The 21,652-nt window shown below is 54.6% G+C and overlaps 3 protein-coding genes across 4 annotated transcripts; 2 read left to right on the plus strand and 1 right to left on the minus strand.

Moving 5' to 3' along the window:
- The first annotated feature begins 454 nt into the window (after positions 1-454).
- LOC112876721 lies at positions 455-3,172 on the plus strand. 2 transcript variants are annotated; one of them, XM_025940889.1, is made up of 9 exons: positions 457-637; positions 744-805; positions 909-970; positions 1,078-1,924; positions 2,012-2,104; positions 2,203-2,301; positions 2,390-2,449; positions 2,534-2,694; positions 2,793-3,172. In XM_025940889.1, exons 1-9 carry the CDS (start codon positions 481-483, stop codon positions 2,872-2,874), a joined length of 1,623 nt encoding a protein of 540 aa, XP_025796674.1. In that variant the 5' UTR covers positions 457-480; the 3' UTR covers positions 2,875-3,172. The 2 variants fall into 2 exon arrangements, with proteins under 2 accessions (XP_025796673.1, XP_025796674.1); XM_025940888.1 differs by having other exon boundaries at positions 455-637; positions 1,078-2,104.
- Positions 3,173-8,916: 5,744 nt separating this feature from the next.
- LOC112875360 (probable xyloglucan glycosyltransferase 9) lies at positions 8,917-12,237 on the plus strand. Its single transcript, XM_025939185.1, has 5 exons — positions 8,917-9,660; positions 9,749-10,057; positions 10,143-10,433; positions 10,553-10,666; positions 11,454-12,237. The coding sequence occupies exons 1-5, from the start codon at positions 8,917-8,919 to the stop codon at positions 12,075-12,077; spliced, it is 2,082 nt and encodes a 693-aa protein (XP_025794970.1). The 3' UTR covers positions 12,078-12,237.
- Positions 12,238-15,352: 3,115 nt separating this feature from the next.
- On the minus strand, positions 15,353-18,798 carry LOC112876968 (AP2-like ethylene-responsive transcription factor CRL5). The gene is made up of 9 exons (XM_025941157.1): positions 18,438-18,798; positions 17,710-18,262; positions 17,481-17,566; positions 17,309-17,317; positions 17,072-17,160; positions 16,896-16,969; positions 16,735-16,785; positions 16,565-16,641; positions 15,353-15,999 (listed from the first exon to the last, which is right to left on the minus strand). The coding sequence occupies exons 1-9, from the start codon at positions 18,796-18,798 to the stop codon at positions 15,353-15,355; spliced, it is 1,947 nt and encodes a 648-aa protein (XP_025796942.1).
- Between the last annotated feature and the right edge of the window lie 2,854 nt (positions 18,799-21,652).

Consider the following 21,652-nt stretch of genomic DNA (forward strand, 5'->3'; position numbering starts at 1 on the left):
GCCACGCTGAACACATGCCAGTCCACTGCGAGTAGGTCATCTCCAGGTTCTACTTATTTTGCCACTCCCGTAACCCAGTTCATTCTGCGGATCGGAAGCAGCTCATTGGCTTCAATCCCCCGGTAATCCACTGATCCTGTTCAATTATTTAGTTCGAGTTGCAACCGTTGCCAACGTCTCTCGAGCCGTGGAGCTGCCATGTGCCGAGACCCACCATTAAAAAAAAATATCCCCCTCCAATCCATCGACGCCGCCCTCCAACGGCTAGTTTCCCCCAACCGGCCGACCCTCCACCCGCTCGCACTCCCCTCCCCGATCTCAAATTCATCCGTCGCCAAGCCCCCCAACGCGCCACCAGGCACCATCACAGCCGAGCACCACCTCAGCTTCCCCCCTCGCCGCCGCCGCCGCCGCGCCCGCGAGCTCAGCTGCCAGCTCGATCGCCCGCCGGCCGACGCCCCGTCGACGATCCAGAACAGCATGGGGATCCCGTCGCGGCACCCGGACCACGAGGAGCTGGAGGAGTACGACGACGCCGTGTTCTACGAGGACATCCAGGCGCCCAAGTTCGTGGACCTCACCGCGCCCGACGCCGGCCGCCCCGACGACGACCCCGCCTGGTTCTGCCTCCGCGTCGGTAAGTGGTTCTCGCAAGCCCTTCTTTATTCTTCCTAGCGTCTGCACTCTGCAGGTTCTGCGGTGTCGAAGGGTCCTGAACTCCTGATCCGTGTCGTGGTACGCAGGTTGTGACCAGAGCCATGAGCAGGTCGACCCGGAGGCCCTGGACCGGAGCTTCTTCATGCGGGTACGTCCCCTTTTCTCTCCTGTACCTCCGTAAGCATCACCCCGTGGAATACCAAGCGAATTCAATTTGATCGAGGGTGTAATTCGTATTGGCACTTCGGCAGGTCATGGCGGCCAGAAGCCCCAACGTGCGGCTGCAGAAAGCGATCAGCAGGACAAATCAGAGGTGCGAACCGAAATGGCACCTCTTCATATCCTCACTATCTCACTGATTTGGTGATTCTTCGAATTCTTCGTTTCGGATTTACAATTCCCTTTTTTCAATTTGTGCAGCTCGATGCTGAAATGCCCTCATTCCGCGCCGCCGAAGCCTCCGAGAGCCCGGTTCGCGAGGCTGAGCGCGGGGACGGAGGCCGCCGACAAGGCAGCGGCGAAGCCAAAGCCAAGGGTCCAGCGGATGTGCGCCCTGCGAGCGTCCCCGACCCGGACCAAGGCCGCGAGGGTCGAAGCTCCCAGCGCGAGGAAGAAGGCACTGACGACGCCGCGGAGCAAGACTGTCCGGCCGAGGCAGGAGCCCTTCCTCAGCGTGAAGCACCAAAAGGGGCCGGTCGATGGGACGGCGAGAAAGGGAACGGTCGTCAAGGCTCTGTTCATGAGCACGCCAAAGAAGGAGACTGCCCGGACGCCGGCCGCAGACAAGAGCAAGAGCAAGGAGGCGGTGTCCAAGGTCTGTTCCAAGCTGAGGAAGCTGAACTTGGCGTGCAGGGAGGTGCCGAGCAGGTACATGTGTCAGCTGACGAATCCGAAGGCTGCCAAGAAGGCTGAAGAAACCGTGGCGGCGAAGATCGCAAAGAGGGGGCAAGAATCCAGGAAGAATGTCAAGAAGAAAATTTTAGGACGCTCGGTGAAGTGTGCTAATGCTGAAGCTGATGAAGAGAATAGAAATGGTTGTGCTAACACTGTTGCCGATGAGAACTCACGTACAGAAACTGCAAGCTCCAATGAGCAACGGAAGGGGGTGCTGCAGGAATTGAGAATTGAGGCAGATCCATCGCGTGCTGACGATGACAACAAGGAGAATGTGTCAAATGCTCACCAGGCGGTTGAAGAAGCCTCGAGCAATTCATATTCTGAAGATGAAAACAGACCGTTGGAGAACAACGAGAATGTTCCTCTGAAGGTACGTGAACTGATGGTACCGAAGAACGCAGCTTTTATCAGTAGTCAGGATGCAACGAACTTGACTTGTTTTGTGGGTCAAATGAAGGTGGCTAAAATGCAGAACAAAGTGCATCCACAGCAAGCAGCAAAACTCAAGAAAACTACTACTAATCCTAGGCCATTCAGGCTGAGGACTGATGTGAGTTACTTCGGCCTCATTATTCTGCAGGATTTCACTAAGTTACTAACATCCTTTTACTCTCATTGTTTATTTACTAACATCCTTTTACTTTATAGGAAAGAGGAGTTCAGAAAGAAGCAAAACCAGAAAAAAGGCAGCCCTTTGCCGAGAAAAACTCCATGGTAGTACTCAAGGATGCAAATAGAGGAGTGATGGTAAGCTGTCACTTCATCAGCTTTCAGATTCCCAAACATTTTCAAGATCCAAGAACCCTGTGTCACTCACTGCTGACTTACAATGCAGCCAACGGACAAATACACCAAAGGAAAGGGACGAGACAAGCCGTTCTATGGCGACAAACAGGTGAGCATTGATGCTGCCAAATATTTCCAACTCCAGCTCAATTAGCAACCCTCATGCTGATCTGTGCATACTATATACGTTCAGAAGAAACAAAGTATACAGAACGCTATGGGTGAGGCCAAGCCGGCCTTCAACAGCATCCGGTGCAATAACACTAGGCCTGCAGTGACGAAAGGCAAAGTTGTTGATAAACCACAGAGAGCCGCTAAGGTTGCATCAACATCAAGAACAGCCAAGACAGCAAGGTTTGGGAAAAAATCTGGTAGTGTCAGTAGTAGTAGTCGTTGTGCTGCTGCCTACTGCGTTACCCCCTGACACAACATTTCACTTCTTGTTTGTTCAGTGGTCTCATGGCGCCTACTCAGATTGGAAATGGTAGGAAGACTTCAGTGAAGCCATCAAGACTCCAAGCAGCTGCTGCTTGAGCGAGTGGCGATCGATCATGGAGGAAATGGGGAAAGTGTGACAAAGGTTTATTGTCTGCTCCAACAATGAGTTGTATTTACCACTTCGGATTAGTTTTCGTTAACAGTTCACAGCAGGAAGGATGTGAGCAGTTCTTTCTGCAACCTTTTGTGGTGAATTTCCACTGCTGTGTACCCCACCACAATATTCTTTCTGTAACCCTGTTCGGGAATCGATTCTTTCTGTAACCTGTAAGTTAAACTGGGGAAAGGAGGCCCAGCCCATGAGGCGTTTTAATCTATCCGTGGACTTGAGCCATTTCATCGCGCTATCTTGTTTCGGGCTGCGTCCCATTTCCGTTGGTCTGAATCTGAATCTGTAAAATTTCCAGCTCAGAGGGTTGTCACGAGGGAATTACTGACGCGCTGCCGCCCAACCAATCCGAAACCGCTACCAGCTTTCTTGGTCCCTCACCGTTGCTCTCCAGCCCGGCGCCCAAGCCCGGCACGGACGCTATGGACCACTGCTTGTGCAGCACGGAGTACATCGCACGGAGCAGATACATCGCGAATACGGCTGTCTCGTCATCTCCGCCGTGAATTAATCCATCCACGGCTGGGCCTGGGCTGGCCCCGTCCCCGGCGCCTCTGATCAATGCTGCCATGCCCGCCCCTGCTGGCCAAGCTGCCATGGCGATCGGTGAACAGTGCCACGGATCCCGGATTCACTGCTGGTAATAAAGGCCCGACGCTGCCGTGCTGCTTGGCGCCTCGCTTAGCTTGCTCAGGGATGAGGAGCGACGCAAAGGCACCGCGCCTCTCGTGCGCGCGCAGCGTGGTGACTTGGGTTGGGCCTTGGGGGTTGCCCTGCACGCCTGGGTACGTACGTACGTCTCGACACGCCATTACTCGGTGCCGGGTTCCTGACCGGCGACGGGGTCTTACTGTCTTAACTGTCGTTGTTATCGCGTCAGTACTGTAGCTTGATAGCTGGTACTCCTGGTGGCACACCGCTCGTTTGCACGTAGCCCGGCCAAGATTTTTCATTTGCCTCGTCTCTGTTCGTTACTATTTGTTGCTAGCCTTTTGCAAGCCAAAAATAAGGCATGCAGTCTCGATCGGTCACAGCGACTCGCTGCTTGCTCTAGACCGTAGCGGCACGAACCTTCTGCTGGCCTCGCGTGTACTCCCAAACGGGCCGGACAGAAGCCTTGTCCCGCTGCGGCCCGCGTTCCGGCGCGGCACGTTTCTGACCGCGTCAGTTCGCGCGTGGGAGGATCGGATCGGAATATCGGATCACCTGTGGCGGCCGTCGGCGTCGCCGTCTTTGGGCGAGACAGGCACATGGGGCTCGCGGGATGCCGTTAGGCGTCAACACCCGCATTCACAAACCAGGCGAGCGCGACGGGGTCGGGCGGTGGTGGACGGGTGGTTAGGCCGGCGACGGGAGCCGTTGCTTTGCTGCTTGACCCCCCGAGACATTCCAAGAACGCCGGCCTCCGGAGGCAGGCAGACGGGCAGAGTGCGCAGTAAAGAAATGCGTGCGTTCAACGGGCAACCACCGGCAGGCAGAGGAAAAACCTAGCGGCTCGTACGCTTCTCCATTAACAAAACGGAAGAGTACGAGCAGTAAACACAAAGTGCAGAAGCGAACACAGGTTAGGACGAGGGGAGCGCGTCAAGGATTGGCACCTCATCGTCGAAGATTTGTTAAGCTTATCTTATGCTCTGAGAACTGGGTTAGGGATTTTGTCGTGGGAGCTCGGCCGGCCGCCGCTGGGAACCGTGCAGGCACGGCGGGGCCGGTGAGGGCGTGAGCCCGCGTCGGCGGCGGCGGAGGTTGGCTGCTGGCCTGGCAGTCTGGCACTGGCAGTGGCAGCGGCGAGGGGCACGGCCGCATGGGCCCGGCCGGGCAACCCAGCCTTATCTGGGCAGGGTGGGGCCAGCTGTTAATTGCCGATTTGGCATGTGGTAGTACGTGACAGGCAAGCGGTGCGCGCACTTTCCCCTGGCGCGCGGTTCCCCTGTCGCCTCTTAAAACAAGCGTCCAGCGTGCGGCATGGTCTCGCGGGCGCGGCATCTGCGCTCGTCATGGGTGTCCATGGCGAACCGGAACGGCAAATAGGATGGGGCGCATGCATGCTGTGTGCCACCGGGAAGGATGAGCGAGCCATGGTCACCTCACCTGGTTCCATTGGCGAGTTACCACCGGCGTCGGCGCTGCCATTGTCGCCATAAACCGCTGCGTGCTGCGTGCCAAAACGCCGGCCGGAGACGGTCCGGCGACAGAGAGCGCGGAGCGGCAAACGTCGTAGGCCACCCCGCTCTCGCGCATCACATGCATGCGGCGGCTGTCCCGGGACTTGGGGCCGGCATGTGCGTGCGTCGCGCGCTGGAGCCTACCGAGACGGGGAGCGCGGGGCCAAAGCACGTGCTGCTTACTGTTTCCACTCGCACTCTCTCTCAGTCTCTCTCCCGCCAGTCACCGTCAGTGCCCTCAATCGCCGCGTCGCCTGCCGGCCGGCTCCCCGACGGCCGCGACGGGCCGACGGCGACGCCGCTTTTTGCCTGATATAGCGCCGGGTTCCCGAGAGAAAAAAAAAATCCCGGCGCCTGCCTGCAGGAGCAAGTGTGCGCGCGTGCGCGCATGTGTGCTCGCATGAACGGGAGGTACACTAGTACTGTCGATCGAGACGTGAAGTCTGGGCTTGGCCGTTCGCGTCGTGTGGTGCTCGATCGAGATGGTGAGTGTGCAACCGAAAATAAGCTGTGTCAGCTCCTCTGTGTGTGTGTTTGTACTTAGGTTGTAGCCGATTCGGTTCGCACGTCTCGATTCCTAGCGTGGTGTATGTAAGGACGACGACGCTGGCCTGATGACACGGTGTTCAACATCCGAGAGTGACACTTCGATGTTTTGTTTGCTCTCTGATGACCCCGGGCACGGCACCGACACGTCTTTCGTCTTTCTCGTCATCTCTTCTCTTCCTTGTCCTGTCCGGTCTCGCATGTTGGACCATCACTCCGCCGTGACGCCGGCGGTGGCGGGATCTGTCGATGCAAAACAAACGGGCCTGCGTCAGGCGATCGCTGCACCGCACAAACTCAATGTACAGTCATGGCACTGCACCAAGGGGCTACGTGACTGAATACATGCATAAAAGCACAGTAATAAAAAGAAAAGAAAAGAAAAGCACGCTTGCCACATGCGACGCAGTTTCCCGACGACGCGACGCAAAGCCAGAACACTTGAAAAAAAAAAAGATTGTCAGCACGATCGAGGGGCCCTACCTGGTCGGTCTTCTCTCAAGACCTCAACTTGTTCGTCGCCCATACCACGGCCAGCCGGCCGTAGCCGATGATCCCGGTGAGCCATAAAAACGCGCCGTCCCGTGCGGCTCCACTTCTCCGGCGATCCCGTACGTCTCGCTAATTACGGGCTTGACGGCGCCCTTCCCCCCCGTTTTTCCTCCTCCGATCCGCTTTTATGATGTGCTTTAATTTGACACGACAGGACCGATCCGTCTTTGGTTCAAGCCCGGAGGCGTGTCGAGTCCGGAAGCTTATTCAATGTGACAATGTCCGCGCCCACCACCACCAGGATGCGTCTCGAGCCATTGTTCATTGTTTGCTTCACGCCGCCAGTTTCGGCCGGCAGAGGAAGGGCACGACGAGCAGGCTGTGCATGCATGGTTCATTGTTCGGTCCTGGATGGATCAGAATTCACACACACACAAATCACACGCGGCCTCGAAAAAGGATAAAACAATGCAGATGCTAGCACCCAGAAGCTAGGCACGGCTGCATGGGGATCGAGAAGAGGAGAGAGTGCGGAGTACTCTTTTTGGGGAATCCGGCTGGAGAATACTACGACTCCAGTTGACTAGCATCACAAGTCGACAAGGGAACAGCATCGGGTGCCCGCTCCTCGATGCGAAAGGAGATCTCTGCCGTTGACGTTTCCGACCCTATAGAAACAACCGAATATTCCTCGCCGCGACCACCTTCGTGGTCCTGAGCCCTCGCGTTCTTGACATTTGCGCGCAGTCAAACAGTAGTTTTGGGGTGCTCCTTCCTTCAGGCTTCAGCTTGCTGCGACCCGAGGCCAGCCTGATCGTCCATGCGCCTTTGAAGAAGGGAGGCGTGCCATGCACCGACCGACAGCTACGTACCGCCCGCGGGCCATGGCGGCACGTTGCGGCCGTGCTACGCGGACCACGTGTACAGTGTACTTACCCCTGGTAAGAGCGAGAGAGCGTACACGCATGCATGCTTCCGCCTCTAGCTGCTTGCTTTTGTCGCCCCACCCGCTAGCTCGCCGCCTTTACTGAGTTACTGCGGCGTACATGCGGTATTATTACCGCCGCAGCTACGGCACGTGCCCACGTTCACGCGCCCACGTGTTCCTGACTCGTCGGCGTACTCCTCACGCCTGGCGCCGGTGGAACCGCACCGCGGAGCGCCGGCGCGGGCGCACGGACGTGCCAGGCTGCCAGCCCAGCCCAGCCCAGCCGAGGCCAACTCGGCCGAGCTCTCCACGTCGCCACGAGCATGGCGCGCGGGTGCAACCCAGCAATCCACCACCCCTGCAGGCTGCGGCCCTGCCTACTCCGGGCTAGAATAGCCGACCGAGCAAGCGATCTCATCGGCGGCGGGCAGTCGGGCACCGGACGGACTGGCACGGGGACGGGGAGGCCTGGGCACGCGCCAGGTACGGCGCCGAGCTGACCGGGCTAGCTGGAGCCTGGAGATAGCCAGCCGCGGTGGAGCAGCGGAATTGAATAGCGGCCGAGGGGCGCACGGCACGGCAGCACGGGCGATTCGGGAACGTGCCCCGCGCGGGGACCACCCGACCGTGCCGCGCCCCAGCTGGGCCCGCGGGCCCCGTCTCTGCCCCTGCGTCGCCGTGGGTGGGGCCCGCGCCCGACACCTCCCTCCTCCGCTTCGCTTTACCCTTCTCCCCGCCCCTCCGCGTCGCTTTCTCGACGGCGGGGGGAGGAGTTACGCCGCGACGTGGGGCCAGGGCGATCGGACGGCTCCGTTTGAAAGAGCCGCGTCGGTGGCGATCTGGGCCGCCGGTTGGGCCAGCTCGGGTTTAGCTGGTGCCCCTATTCACGGGGGCAGGTCAGTCAAGAGTTACGGCTCGCTGGCTCGCTTTTGCAGGGGGGACCTCGCGTAAGCGCATAATTACTCGGCACCTTTGAAAAGGAAAATACCGATCCACGGGTAATTGGAGATGAACAGCAAGTAGACATTTTGAGCAGAAATGGAAAGGTTCCCTCGATTTGCTTTCTCGAAGGAAACGTCTAGGATTCTCACGTGTGCATTTTTGGTAAACGCGGTATTTTATTTTGCCACATCCTTGTTATTTTGAGCTGTTTCAAACACACGAACGTTGCAACAAAAAAAAAGTTGCTTTAAACGGTCACAAGCAGGCAAGGCAAGTGCTGCCAGTGAGAAAAAAATTAAAAATCTGACAGGGTTATCACGATGTTTCCCCCTTTTGCCCTTCACATCCTCCTCCCATGTTTAAACCACAGAAGACGCGTAATTAACGCCCAAATAAAAGCCTTACCAAACCAAAGGTCAGAAGTAGAATACTCAACCAAACCTACTGCGGCGAAAGACCCACAGACATGCGGAAAGACAAGAGAGCAACATCGCAAAAATAAAATACCGCGGCTTCCCCTTCCACCCGGTCTCTCTCCTCTCCCTCTCTCCCCCCACCCAGACGTGTTGAGCTGGCTCCCAGTCCTCCGTCCCCTTGCTTCAGCTCAGCAGCATCTGCAGCTTCCCTTCCCCCTCTATCCGTTCCTCCCTCCTCTTCTTCATAAGCTCGCTCACAAAACGGAAGTGGAGCGGAGCCAGCTGCAGAGTGGTAGTAGAAGTCTAGAAGTAGCAAGCATTGGGATTTCGTGTGAAGGGGAGGGATAGCTGGGTGCGCCAAAGGAAAAAGGAGCCCCAGGATTAGCGTGTGGCGGATTGGGTGGCTATTTTGGGAGGTGGGGGAGGACGAGAGGCGTGGCCTTGGCCGGGGGAGGCGGCGGCTTCTTGGACCGGCCATTGATGGCGCCGTGGAGCGGCTTGTGGGGCGGCAAGGCCGGCGGCGACGCCTACCGGGGCACGCCGGTGGTGGTCAAGATGGAGAACCCCAACTGGTCCATCTCCGAGATCTCCTCGCCGGAGGATGACGACGAGGACATCTTGGCCGCCGGCGGCCGCCGCAAGGGGGGCCGCTCCAAGAACGCCAAGCAGATCAGGTGGGTGCTGCTGCTCAAGGCGCACCGCGCCGCCGGGTGCCTAGCCTCGCTCGCCTCCGCCGCCGTCGCGCTGGGCGGCGCCGCCAGGCGAAGGGTCGCCGCTGGGAGGACCGACGCCGAGGCCGGCGTGGTGGCCGCCACGGGCGAGAGCCCCGTCGTGCGCTCCAGATTCTACGCCTTCATCAAGGGCTTCCTCGTCGTCTCCCTGCTGCTCCTCGCCGTTGAGGTCGCCGCCTACCTCAACGGTTGGGACCTTGCCGACTCCGCCCTGGCCCTCCCCGTCATCGGCCTCGAGTCGCTGTACGCCTCTTGGTTGCGCTTCCGCGCGGCCTACGTTGCGCCGGGGATACAGTTCCTCACCGACGCCTGCGTCGTGCTCTTCCTCATCCAGAGCGCCGACCGCCTCATCCAGTGCCTTGGCTGCTTCTACATCCACCTCAAGCGCATCAAGCCCAAGCCCAAGTCCCCTGCATTGCCGGATGCGGAGGATCCTGATGCTGGGTACTACCCCATGGTACTTGTGCAGATACCAATGTGCAACGAGAAGGAGGTTGGTGTTGTCTGTCTCTCCAAATACGCAATTCTAGCCACCTAACGTGCAGTCTTTTGACGATTTGTTTGCTGTTGGTTTCCTTCAGGTGTATCAGCAATCAATTGCGGCCGTGTGCAACCTTGACTGGCCAAAATCCAACTTCTTGGTTCAGGTGTTGGATGACTCTGACGACCCGCTAACACAGACTCTGATCAGAGAGGAGGTGGCGAAGTGGCAACAGCAAGGTGCCCGGATTGTGTACCGGCACCGAGTGTTGAGGGATGGTTACAAGGCTGGAAACCTCAAGTCAGCCATGAGCTGCAGCTATGTCAAGGATTATGAGTTTGTTGCTATCTTTGATGCCGACTTCCAACCAAATCCAGACTTCCTGAAGCGCACCGTGCCACATTTCAAGGTGAATTGTGGGAAATTACTTTCAATTCTGTTTGCCATCTTCTGTTTAGGATTCTAATTCGAATTCATCCATTGGACCTTTGCAGGATAATGATGAACTTGGGCTAGTCCAAGCAAGATGGTCCTTTGTGAATAGGGATGAGAATCTGTTGACTCGATTGCAATATATTAATCTCTGCTTCCACTTTGAGGTGGAACAGCAGGTAAATGGGGTCTTCTTAAACTTCTTTGGGTTCAACGGCACCGCTGGGGTTTGGAGAATCAAGGCATTGGAGGACTCTGGTGGATGGATGGAACGGACAACAGTGGAGGATATGGACATTGCTGTTAGGGCACACCTACATGGCTGGAAGTTTATATTCCTGAATGATGTTGAGGTACTAGGCCATTGGGATTGGATATGAAAATCTTCTAAATTGTAAATTGGTTGTCCGTTCATGTTTGCTGTTCTTATCAAGTTATCGATTGAGCTGATTCTTTTTCTTACTGTGGACAGTGCCAGTGCGAATTGCCTGAGTCTTATGAGGCTTATAGGAAGCAACAGCATCGGTGGCATTCTGGTCCAATGCAGCTATTCAGGCTCTGTTTACCGGACATCATCAAATGCAAGGTACCGTAATGCATATCTCTTAGCCACTACTGAATAACCAATTTATACTGTTAATAAGCAAATTTCTGTTATAGTTATGATTCAAGAGAACTATAATTGTCGCCACAAATTTAAGCTTTTTGTGCTTTGATGCACCCTTCGGTTCTATTTGTGACTATTTGTTTGATATTTGCCGTAGTAGTAATGGTAAAAAGAAACTTTCATTGTCATGCAATCCGGGTTTATGTTTTGTTGCTTCGCTGTATATCTTGAATTTTGCTGCGTCATTTTACTTTTAACAATTCTATGTAACTCTCAAGTCTCAACTTCAAATAGCATGCTGAGCATATCCTGTTCGATTAACATGAGCAGCTAAAGATTGCATATGCTGATGGAATAAATTCTTGTAATGCTTTCTTTTCTTTGGATACAGGACATGTCTGTCCTTCCTGATTGTTCTTGAATGATATTAACATGCTAATGAGTGAAAAGCTAGATGTCTTATGATCTGAATGTCCGGAGCCATCCAATTCATTGCTTGGAACCTATACTCTGCAATACCTTTCCTTAGTGCTTCTTAGGCTGATACACTTTTAAGATGCTTTGTCATCATTTGCCTTCCACACACTACAATATAGAACTCTAGCTCGATTTTTTTTTCCTTGGCCTACTTGTAGGCTAATATAGACATGCTGCAATTTAAATAGGCTACTCTTAACAACTTGCTCCTAGGTTATGTTTTTGTCATTGTCATCAATATTATTTGCCTTCCAGACTCCTAATTTATTGTTTATTTGCTTTGTTGCAGATTGCGTTTTGGAAGAAAGCCAACCTGATCTTCCTTTTCTTCCTGCTACGAAAGCTCATATTACCTTTCTACTCCTTCACGCTCTTCTGCATCATCCTCCCGATGACAATGTTTGTGCCTGAAGCTGAGCTTCCTGATTGGGTTGTGTGCTACATTCCAGCCCTGATGTCCTTGCTCAACATCCTCCCTTCTCCGAAGTCATTCCCTTTCATCATCCCGTACCTGCTCTTCGAGAACACCATGTCGGTGACAAAGTTCAACGCCATGATCTCAGGCCTGTTCCAGCTTGGAAGCGCATATGAGTGGGTGGTGACCAAGAAATCAGGCCGCTCATCGGAGGGCGATCTCATTTCCCTGGCGCCGCCCAAGGAGCTGAAACACCAAAAGACGGGGTCGGCACCTAACCTCGACACGGTTGCAAAGGAGCAGCTTGCTTCGAAAAAGGACGCTAAGAAGAAGCACAACCGGATATACAAGAAGGAGCTGGCGCTGTCGATGCTCCTGCTAACGGCCGCGGCCCGGAGCTTGCTGTCGAAGCAGGGTATACACTTCTACTTCCTCCTGTTCCAGGGCATCTCCTTCTTGTTAGTAGGCCTTGACCTCATAGGTGAGCAGGTCGAGTAAACCGTGTAAACAGCAATTGATAGATGTGAAAAGCAGTGGGGATTGCTGCAAGGGATGTGTTACTGTCATGGCAAGCAGCCCCTGGCTGAGACTCGAAACATGCGCTGTGTGCGCGGTTGTGCCTTCCGGGATTTCTGTCCTGACCGCACGCACGGCATGATCCACAGGCTCCTCTCCTCCCACTTGTGAAGAGAACCTCCCTCGGATCGGAGGTGTAGATGCAGTCTCCCCGGCCTGTAAATCTGCGTCGTGGCTCCTCCGGCGCCCCCTCCATTCTTTTGTAACAAAGGACGCAACGAGACACCTGTTGGCCTGTACGGTTGATGAAGCAACACAGAAATGCCACTGGATCAGAAGCCTGGAGCCGTCCGGATTAGATGTAGCCGCACTGCACGCTGGTCTCGTGCCCTACTCGTGAGCAGATCGTTAGATCCCTGCCTCTTTCAGATCCGGATCACCGTGAGCTTGTCCATGTGTGTTTGTTGGACCTGTCCCCGCCTGGCGCCGGGGAAAGTCGAGGGTTGTCGAGAGCGGCGTCACATGGTAGGAAGATCTGTGTCTTCTCCACCCATACGACCCGAATTATTGCGGATCAAGGCTCCAGCAGCCGGTCAAACTGGCTCGTTCTGCCGTGTGAGACCGTAGGAGTGCATTTTTTTTCTTTCTGATCGCACATGTAAATTCACAGGGACTTTTTTTTTCAAAGCCAGTGTCAAACAGAAAGAAAGGAACTTGTGTAACACTGACGTTTCACCGGCAACAAGGTCACAGTGTGCTTGGCAGTTTTTTTCCTTCCTTTTTTGAAACTGCGTGCTTGGCAGTTGGTACACCTGTAGAACAGAACTGGTCTCATGGCCATTAAAATGAACGTCGTCCGGACTCGGATAAAATGGAACGTTTGTCCGCGGCCGCGAGGTGTCAAGCGCGGAGCGATTAAAAACTCTTATCCGGTGGCGCGCGCATCCTCAGGTGGCAGCGAAAGAGAGAGGCCCCCGATCCAAGCTCGCTCTCCGTCCCTCGTCTCGGCTAGTCACTGGAGCTGAGCTGTGACGAACCGAGGCTCGAGCCCTCCAGGCCTCCACCTTTACCTCCGCCGCCCGCCCGCCCGCACGTCGCCGTGGCTGCGGGACAGCTGTGCCGTGCCATTTGCCGTGGGCATCTCCCTCCTCCTGGTCCAGGGGGGAGCAAGCGACCAGGCGAGCGTCGCGCGCGGTGGTTGCGAGTGCTTGGGGTATTCAGTCTCCAAAAAAAGGGTGCTGGGGGTGTTCCGAGCGCAACAATAATTGGCGGGCGATCGAGTGCCATCTTTGTCTCTGGCCGGCGGCGTTCGGTAGCCAGCCTCCGTCTCTCTCCGTCGTCGTGCAGTATAAGCCAAGGCCAAGGGGCGGGGGGATTGCCTTTGCCCCTGGTGGGTCTGCGGTACGTGGGCTTGATTGACCCTTTGCGATCATGGCGAATCATGGGCAGTCTCGTGGTAGAGTGGGAGCCGTAGCTTAATGATGGTGCCGATGGCCCAATTTGCTCAAATGATGGTGACGCCATGCATCATTTGCAGGGCCAGGGGGCCCAGCCGCCCAGGGGCCACCTGGTGGGGCGTCTTGGAGCCGGCTCGTGGCTCTAGTAGTAGTCCAGTTTGGGTGGCCGTAGGGAGTAATGGAATGTGTGGAGTGGAGATTTCTTTTCCTCTTGACGTACTGCAAATATCACAGAGCGTGTATTTACAGCACCAACACCGCGTGCGGAGACTGGCACGCGGGACGGTGGGGGAAAAGAAAAGCACACGCTACGTAGAAGACGCGGGGTAACACAGCAGCCGTGCAAAAGCCGGGTCGCGGATGCGATGTGTAGAGAGGCTCATCCTCTACGGTCAGACAATTGATTTCTACTGCACGATCCAAGGCATGAAATGGCTAGCAGCCCAGTCCAGCTATGGATACAATACGCAACAGAGGGCCAACCTAAAGCATCACCCGGATCCGATAAATGCCCACGGGCTACGACCGGCCTTCCTAGACAACTGGCCAAAGCCCAGATGGCTCAACAGGCCTCGCCTCCTCTCTCTCTCTCTCCCTCTAGACAACAGGACAGGCCCATACCCCTCAGGCCCGTTGCTCCGGCATGCTCGCTCGGCGGTTGGGTAAGCCGCCGGTGCCGTCGAGCGCGGCAGACGCGTAAACGGGAGGCGAGAGACGTGCGGGCGCCGGCGAGCTCGTCGCGCCACATGCGTGGAACGGGCAGGCACCCACCGCAGACCGCGCGTCCCTGCAGCGCGAACTCTGCGGCTCATCCGGCGGGGTCTGCCACTGCCACGCCCACGCGCGTCCCCTCGTCGAGACGACGGACGGAGAGCCGGAGAGCGCGCGCGTCGGGGGCCGGGCCCCGGGCGTAGGCGCGAGGCGGCGGAGCGGATCCCGGCTTTCTTTTGCTGGCGGCGTCTAGAGCCGGCCGCGACCTACCTCACCGAGACACAAAGAAAAAACGGAAAAGACGTGTGGACGGAGCGGGGGACCTACCTCTCCAGGTGTCGCGAAGACGACGACATGCGCCGCCGAGGGCCACCCACGGGAACAGTGTGCGATCTGCCGTCTCTAGTTCTCTACTCCCTTGCAACAGTCTGTCTACCCTAGCCGAGTACCACGATTACCACATGAACACTGAAGCGAGTCATCTGAGAACAGATCAAAAAAAGCCTGCGCCGCCGGAGACGGTAAGGTAGAGCCGAGAGCCCTAGAGGTAGCGCTCGCACGATCATCTATCTAGCTCAGGGCATGCGAGTGAATTCAAGCACATGGGACACTCCGGAAGAACGCACAGCCATATAGATAAGCTAGCATGTTTCGGCAAGCTAAACTTGGCATATTTTTTCCATGTTGAAGTTAGGAGATCAACACTAAACCATCCTACTCCAAATTAGCGTTGGCTATGGGAGGATTGCTGGTGCTGTCGCCGGCCTCGACATTACAAAAAGAAACCTCCCCTCGCAACCCAAATGGAGGAGAGGATTCACAAGAGGCGAAGCAAAATCCAAGCCACTCGCAACCCAAATGAAGGAGAGGATTCACAAGAGGCCAAGCAAAATCCAAGCATGGCTCCACCTGCAAATTAGACCACGGTTACTGCTGCTACCACTAACCCTTACCCAGCTAATCCTGACACTAACCACGCACGCCCTAGTGCAACCAAGCGAACAAAGTGTTTTTGACTTGTGAGTGTCCACTTCTAACCCCCATCTACCGCCATGGACGTGCAGCTTGTGCTAAGTCTGTTGAGGATGTTCACGCGTCGGTCCACGCGGCGAACATGGGCAGGTGCGCGATGGACACGGCGGGCCGCGCGGACACCGGCGAGGGGGAGACCCAGGAGCCCAGCGGCAGCGGGCAGGCCAGCTTGGAAGCCGCCTCCGCGGGCTTGGTGAAGAGCATGGCGAGCCCGCCGCCACCCCGGTCCGGGCTCTGCTCCCGGGAGTTGCTCACGCTCGGGGCCAGCGACGACGCGTTCGACATGTGCGCGCTGGCGCTGCCGCCGCCCTGGCCAGCCGCGTCCACGGACACGATGTCGTGCAGCAGCGAGAACGCCTCGCTCGACAGGAGGCCCTGGTGCTGCTGCTGCTGCTGCACCTGCCCGTGCAGCCCGTCGGCCCGCGTGACGGCCGGCGCCGCCTGGATCCTCCAGGTGTCGGCGGCGGCGCAGTTGCCGGCCTGCACGAGCGCCGCCGCGGCGCTGGCGACGGCGTCGCCCTCCGCGGCCGCGCCCCCGCCTTCGCCGTCCTTCCTGCGCCGGACCTGCTCGCCTGGGAGCAGCGTGTTGCTCTCCATGATCTTGTCCACGTCGTAGCGCGTGATGTCGAAGTTGGTCACCGCGTTCAGGCCCCGGAACTTGATGGCCGCCACGTCGTACGCCTCCGCCGCCTCCTCCTGCGTGCCTGCAACACACGCACAAACGCCTTCACCATTAGCAGCCGCTTAACCACAATGTCAGCAATCTGCGCGGCAGTCGAAATGCGCTTTCAGCAGGCGGCGGCCGGTCAAACAGGCAAAGCGCGAAAGCGACGCGATCGAGAGCGTGCGAGTGCGGCCGCTCGAATCCAATCCCATCCGGCCCCGACCCCGACTGCGCTCGACGCCAGCCTTAGGAAAAGGAGGCCGGGCGAGCGCATGAATACGCGAGGGCTGGGACCGGCGAGGCGACGCACGCGCGAGCCAAGGGGAAAAAGCACGCGCCGGCAGCAGAGGATGAGCAAACATTCTTTGGGGAGGAGGGGGCCAGCGGCGTCGCAGAGCAGGGGCATGGCATCATTGGGCTCCCGCTCGGGCTCCGATCATTGTGACTGGACACCCTGCGTCCTTAAACCGTGACAGCCTCTGCGGGCAACGGCTAGCACCGGCAGCAAGCAGGTCGCGTTGGCGATCATGATAAGGGAATCGACACTTTGTTACGACCTGGAAGGATGGGGATGTGAAGAAGGGTCACGAGGGAAGAACACGTACTGAATGTTCCCAGGTAGAGGTCCTTGTTGCCGGAGACGCGGCCGATGCGCGCCTGCCACCGCCCGTGCTGGTGATGCCTGCGGCAGATACTAGCGTTCGTTTCAGTAAACTTCTCGCAAGCATTTCTTGCGTGTGGATTTCACAGTGATCTAGCAGTAGTGTGCACAAACCTGGTCACTCCCCGGTAAATCGAAGCGCCGCGCGAGAACCCGCTGCTTTTCCTGCAACAAATGGCGATCGATGTGAGCCTAAAGGCACATCTGGATTTCCATCACAATTGAATAGCCAAGGATCCCAAGCATCAGAAATGGGTTCAGGCGAGGTCGGTTACCTTCTGAGGTGAGCCACGTACTCCTGCCGGGTCATGTTCTTCATCTCCTCGAGCTCCTCCCCGTAGTCCTCGATCTGCATCCGTTCCAACGGTGGAAACAGCAAGAACATCAGCACGTGATGCCATGGCACAATCACAAACACATTTCAGGCATTGATCGTGTTCAGGCAAATCACCGGGAAGTTAATGTGCGTGGACGTCCCCCAGTACTTGAGCGCCGCCAGGTCATACGCCCTCGCGGCCTTCTCCTCCATGTCATACCCGCCTACAGCCAACCAGAGAACACGAGGAGACACGACCTGAGACCTCTTAAATCCCAGCAACACCTGAACCATGTGCCTACTCCGTAGTCTACACGCGATTACTGATCCTAGCCATCAGAGCGATTAAGGATGAAAAGTACAGGCACTTACCCAGATAAACTGCAGAGGCAGCAGCACGATCCCCAGGGGTGAAGTTGAAGGTTCAGAGAGAAACATGGAGGTGCAGATCATTAGACTCTAGCTGATCGGTGGGTTAGTAGTAGGGGACTGGGTGAGATTAACGGCGTAGGCTGCCATGGCGGCAGTGTGGGAGGGCGCATACCTTGCCGGCCTTTCCGGGTCTGGCCTTCCTTCTTGCAGCTGTTGTCCCAGAGATGCGCCTCATACCTCCCCGTCCACCTATGCCTGCTTTTACACGGTGGAAACCACGCGGCTAGTGAGCGACTCGTGCCGCCGGGGGGGCCGGGGGGGGGGGGGGGGTGGGGGCAGGCGCCTGCCGGCCGGTTGCGGGGGCGACGGCGTACGGACGGTCGGGTTGTGGGCGGGTGTACCTGGTGACGCCGCGGTACTGGGACGTGCGCTGGCCGAAGGTGTCGATGGACTTGCGGTGGACGGTGGGCTGCTTCTGCAGCGCCCCGGAGCCGCCGCGCTTCTTGCTCCCGTCCATGGCGATGTACTCGGCGACGGCGTCGGCGTGGGCGTGCGGGTGGGCGCCGACCTGCATGGTGACGCAGCTGGACTGGGAGCCGGTGCCGGAGCTCATGGACAGGGCGAGCGGGTGCGGGTGGCCCTGCGCCGGCAGGATGGCGCCGGCGCCGTTGACGTCGTAGCCGCCCCCGCCGCGTGCGGAGAACCAGCTCGCCGCCATCGCCGCAGCGGACTGCTCGTCCACCAGCTGCGCGTGGCCGCCGTACACGTCGTGCCCGTGCGCGCCCGACCCGGGGATCACCGCGCAGTGCAGCGGCTGGAGGTAGGCGCCTTGATCCTGGCCGTGGCCGTGGCCGCCAGCGTAGTAGAAGCTGGAGTTGTCCAAGCTCAGCGCCATCGCGGGGCCCGCGCCCAAGAAATCCTCCAGCTTCGGTGATGCCGACGACACCACCACACCTGATCGGTCACGAGAAAACAGTTCTCAAAACCAATCAAGAAACATGCGTAGCTAGAATAGAAACAAATCAAACAGACAAACAACACAACTGTAGCAAGTACGATCGAGCTAGTACTCTAAAAGATCTCACTTGCTACTAACTTGGAAACAATGCCATTAATGGAACTAGCTTACCGTGATGCTCTTGCTCGCTTCTATGGAGGGCCTCCATGATGCAGAGGGACCCGTCGGACTTGAGCGGCATGGAGGAGATCCCGGGGTAGAATCCCCCGCCACCATTGGCGCCCGCCGTGGCGACACCATCTTGGCCGCCGCCGAGCGCGTAGCAGAAGCCCGCGGGGGAGGAGCTGACGACGGGAGGGTAGAAGAGGCACCCGTGGTGCTGCTGCACCTGCACGGCATTGGAGCCGTCCGCGCCGTCCATGGTGGCCGCCATGTGAGGCGACAGCGAGAAGCCCAGCCAGCTGCCGCCGACCGCCGCGTCGCTCCCGCCGGTGCTGCAGCTGCTGAGGTTCTGGCTGCTGTTGCTGGTCATTTTGGGGAGACAGGGCGGGCAGCAGGGAGGGAGGAGGACGACGAGGAGGTGGTTGGAAGAAGAGACGATGAGAGATCAATCATTGGGGAGTACATGCCGCAATGATGCCGCCACTCTCCATGGCTAGCACAGCCTGCGCGCGCGCGTTTGGAGGGGGGTGGGGAGGGCTTCGGTTTGTGTGTGTGCCTCCGTGGGAGGGGGTGAGATGTAAGCTAAGCTGAGCTAAGCTCTGGTGGCATGTGCGCGGGGACGGAGGAAGAAGAGTGATCGATGAGGAGAGGAGAATGTGTGTGGGGGTAGCTTTAAAGCGTGCAAAAGGAATGAGTTTGCTATCGCATTTGACCCACACGGAAGAAAATATTGGTCGGAAGAGCTGGGGGATCTGGGTTCGTCTGATTTTGGAGGCGCCACGTGCCGTCTAAGCATCATTACATATAGTGTCACGTCAGTAATTTTGATGATGCGATAAAAAAATTAATGAAGAGGGATAAATTAAGTTTCGTAGGAAGAATGTAACTCTGTGTGTACATTGTTTCCAAGATAGACTGTCTTCCATGTATCCTAGAAAATAACAAATAATGAATTTGTGCATTTTAGAGGTGGTTTCATTTAAGGTTTCATCCAATGCTATATGACATGGGAGCATTAGAAACGGTGAAAATAAAATTTAGCACTGAAAATGGTATGAATGGGGATTTGGTTCTTAGCTTATGATTTGCAACCATGAACCATGCTTACTTAAGGCATGCGCCCTTACGTTGAGTTCGAAATTACCTTACCATCCAGCCGTACAATGTATTCCCTCATATAAGTGGAGAATAGCTAATTACCTGATTTAACACAAATTACACTAAAACATTGCAAGATATATTTGAGCATACGAGTAACTTCGCAGAAGAAAAAACCATCATACAAAGTCATGAATATTGTCAAGAGCTTTCTTTCACTTAAAAGTTTGTTTCCCAGAGACATGGGTCTGTTCTCTTTGGGCGATCAATTGAAAGCATTTTTAGAAGAGCTCCGGCTCCGGCTCCTTCAGCAGCTTTATCTACGGGATGGTGGAGCAGGCGGAGCTAGAAAAACTAGCACTGGCTGCTCCAGCTCCGGCTCCGCCCTCTACGAATGGAGCCGGAGCCCTCCCAATCCTAAAGGGGCTCTGACTTGTGCTTTGTTGTTATTCTAACGTATAATATGCCGCTGATAGATTGGTGATCAACGTTGAGAGGTGAAGGACAAGGTAGATTCCTGGGCCACACCAAGAGAAGTGAAGGACGAACATCAAGCTTGGTGCCTGATCGAGGTGATGGGTGATATACCCTGTGCTTATAAAGAGCATGGATACGAGGCCTGGAGATGAAGACAATGTTTAACTAAGTTTGAGACAAGTTTTAAGTTAAGATGGGCGTTCCGAAGGTGTGGAGATCCTGATGTGTTCCGCATGGTGAGGGAATATTCCAGCGCATATTAATTTATCAACTCGTGCTCCCGCACGAGCTAATTAAAATTAATATAAAGATAAGCTAATAATTATAAAAAATCTATCTCACGTTCTTTTTCATCTATTAAATATTTTAAACATATTCTAAAATATATATTTATCATTATCTAGTTGCGATATATTTATTTTGCATCACACATCCATGTGTGTTTGATATATATTTAATTGAACCATTTGTCTGTGAATAGTATTCTTAATACATGGTGACACATATCATAACACATATAATATATTAATAATGATAGAAATATTAATTTAGAATTTTATATAGGTGCATTGTAATATAATTATATAATTTAGATTCAGATCTATGGGTTATTTTAACTTTTAATAATGAATAATTGGATAATTTATATGCAAATTTAGAGCGTTAATTATATTATTTTTATAATGGTAAAGGTGGATAATTTACATGAAGATTATGGGTTTACTTTAGAAGTTTTTTATAATGGTAGAGATGGGTAATTTGGATACTACCTCTGTCCCAAAATATAATAACTTTTTGACGTGGTAAAAGTCAAATATATTCATATTTGACCAATAATATCTCAAAATAATTATTTTTAGATAGAAAAAGTTACATAATAGTTGATTTCATTATGGATAAACTAATATCATTTTTATATTATCAATCTTTATGATTTTTTTTACCATCTACAGTAAAAAAAGGTTTGATTTGGAGAAAATTTAAAAATAACTATGACAGAGGTAGTACATGTTTAGATGTTACTTTAATCTATTTTTATAATGATAGAGATAGATAATTTATTAGATTAGATAACAAATCTAGTGACTATTATGATTAGAGTTGTTCGATTGATGGTCGAGTATTTTTAACTTTTGTAAGAACTTCTCTTATTTTTTTATTTTTCTTAAAGTACCACCTAGGATCATAGGTGGCTTCACGTGGAGGCTTTATCCAATTAGTAATAGTAAGATAACCGCAACACTATTATTTTGTGCATGGAACAGTCAAGGATTAGATCTTCTGATAACGTGTTGGAATTTCTAATAAATTTTCACGATATTCAAACTTCGATAATCTACTTTCAATTAGAGTGTGCCCCATCCTCTCATAACAAATATTCGATCGATTTGATTTTTCTAAATTCATAGTGTTTGCTATGTATTTAAATATAACATATGTCTAGTTGTATAAAAGAATTATGAACCCTAGAAAATATAAAATGACCAACATTTCAGAACGTACGGAGCAACAAGTAATCATGCTTGCATGTATCATCAACGTTCAAGCAGAGAGGAAAAGATTCGCAGAAAATTATGAACCAAATACCACCGACGCTCTGCGTGTTTTCGGCGCGTACCAGCTGCGCGTAATATAACAAAATAATACTC

Source organism: Panicum hallii, chromosome 9, assembly GCF_002211085.1.
Source record: "Panicum hallii strain FIL2 chromosome 9, PHallii_v3.1, whole genome shotgun sequence".
Taxonomy (NCBI): Eukaryota; Viridiplantae; Streptophyta; class Magnoliopsida; order Poales; family Poaceae; genus Panicum; species Panicum hallii.

Bases quoted from the DNA above. Each gene is read 5' to 3' on its own strand.
- LOC112876721 (XM_025940888.1), top strand. From the start codon at position 481: ATGGGGATCCCGTCGCGGCACCCGGACCACGAGGAGCTGGAGGAGTAC. The intron at 2,302-2,389 runs GTAAGCTGTCAC...CTTACAATGCAG, and splicing joins ATGCAAATAGAGGAGTGATG to CCAACGGACAAATACACCAA. The intron at 2,695-2,792 runs GTTTGGGAAAAA...TTGTTTGTTCAG, and splicing joins AGAACAGCCAAGACAGCAAG to TGGTCTCATGGCGCCTACTC.
- LOC112875360 (XM_025939185.1), top strand. From the start codon at position 8,917: ATGGCGCCGTGGAGCGGCTTGTGGGGCGGCAAGGCCGGCGGCGACGCC. The intron at 9,661-9,748 runs GTTGGTGTTGTC...GGTTTCCTTCAG, and splicing joins CAATGTGCAACGAGAAGGAG to GTGTATCAGCAATCAATTGC. The intron at 10,058-10,142 runs GTGAATTGTGGG...GGACCTTTGCAG, and splicing joins GCACCGTGCCACATTTCAAG to GATAATGATGAACTTGGGCT.
- LOC112876968 (XM_025941157.1), bottom strand. From the start codon at position 18,798: ATGACCAGCAACAGCAGCCAGAACCTCAGCAGCTGCAGCACCGGCGGG. The intron at 17,567-17,709 runs GTACACCCGCCC...ACCGTGTAAAAG, and splicing joins CAGTACCGCGGCGTCACCAG to CAGGCATAGGTGGACGGGGA. The intron at 16,970-17,071 runs GTGATTTGCCTG...GAACGGATGCAG, and splicing joins CCACGCACATTAACTTCCCG to ATCGAGGACTACGGGGAGGA.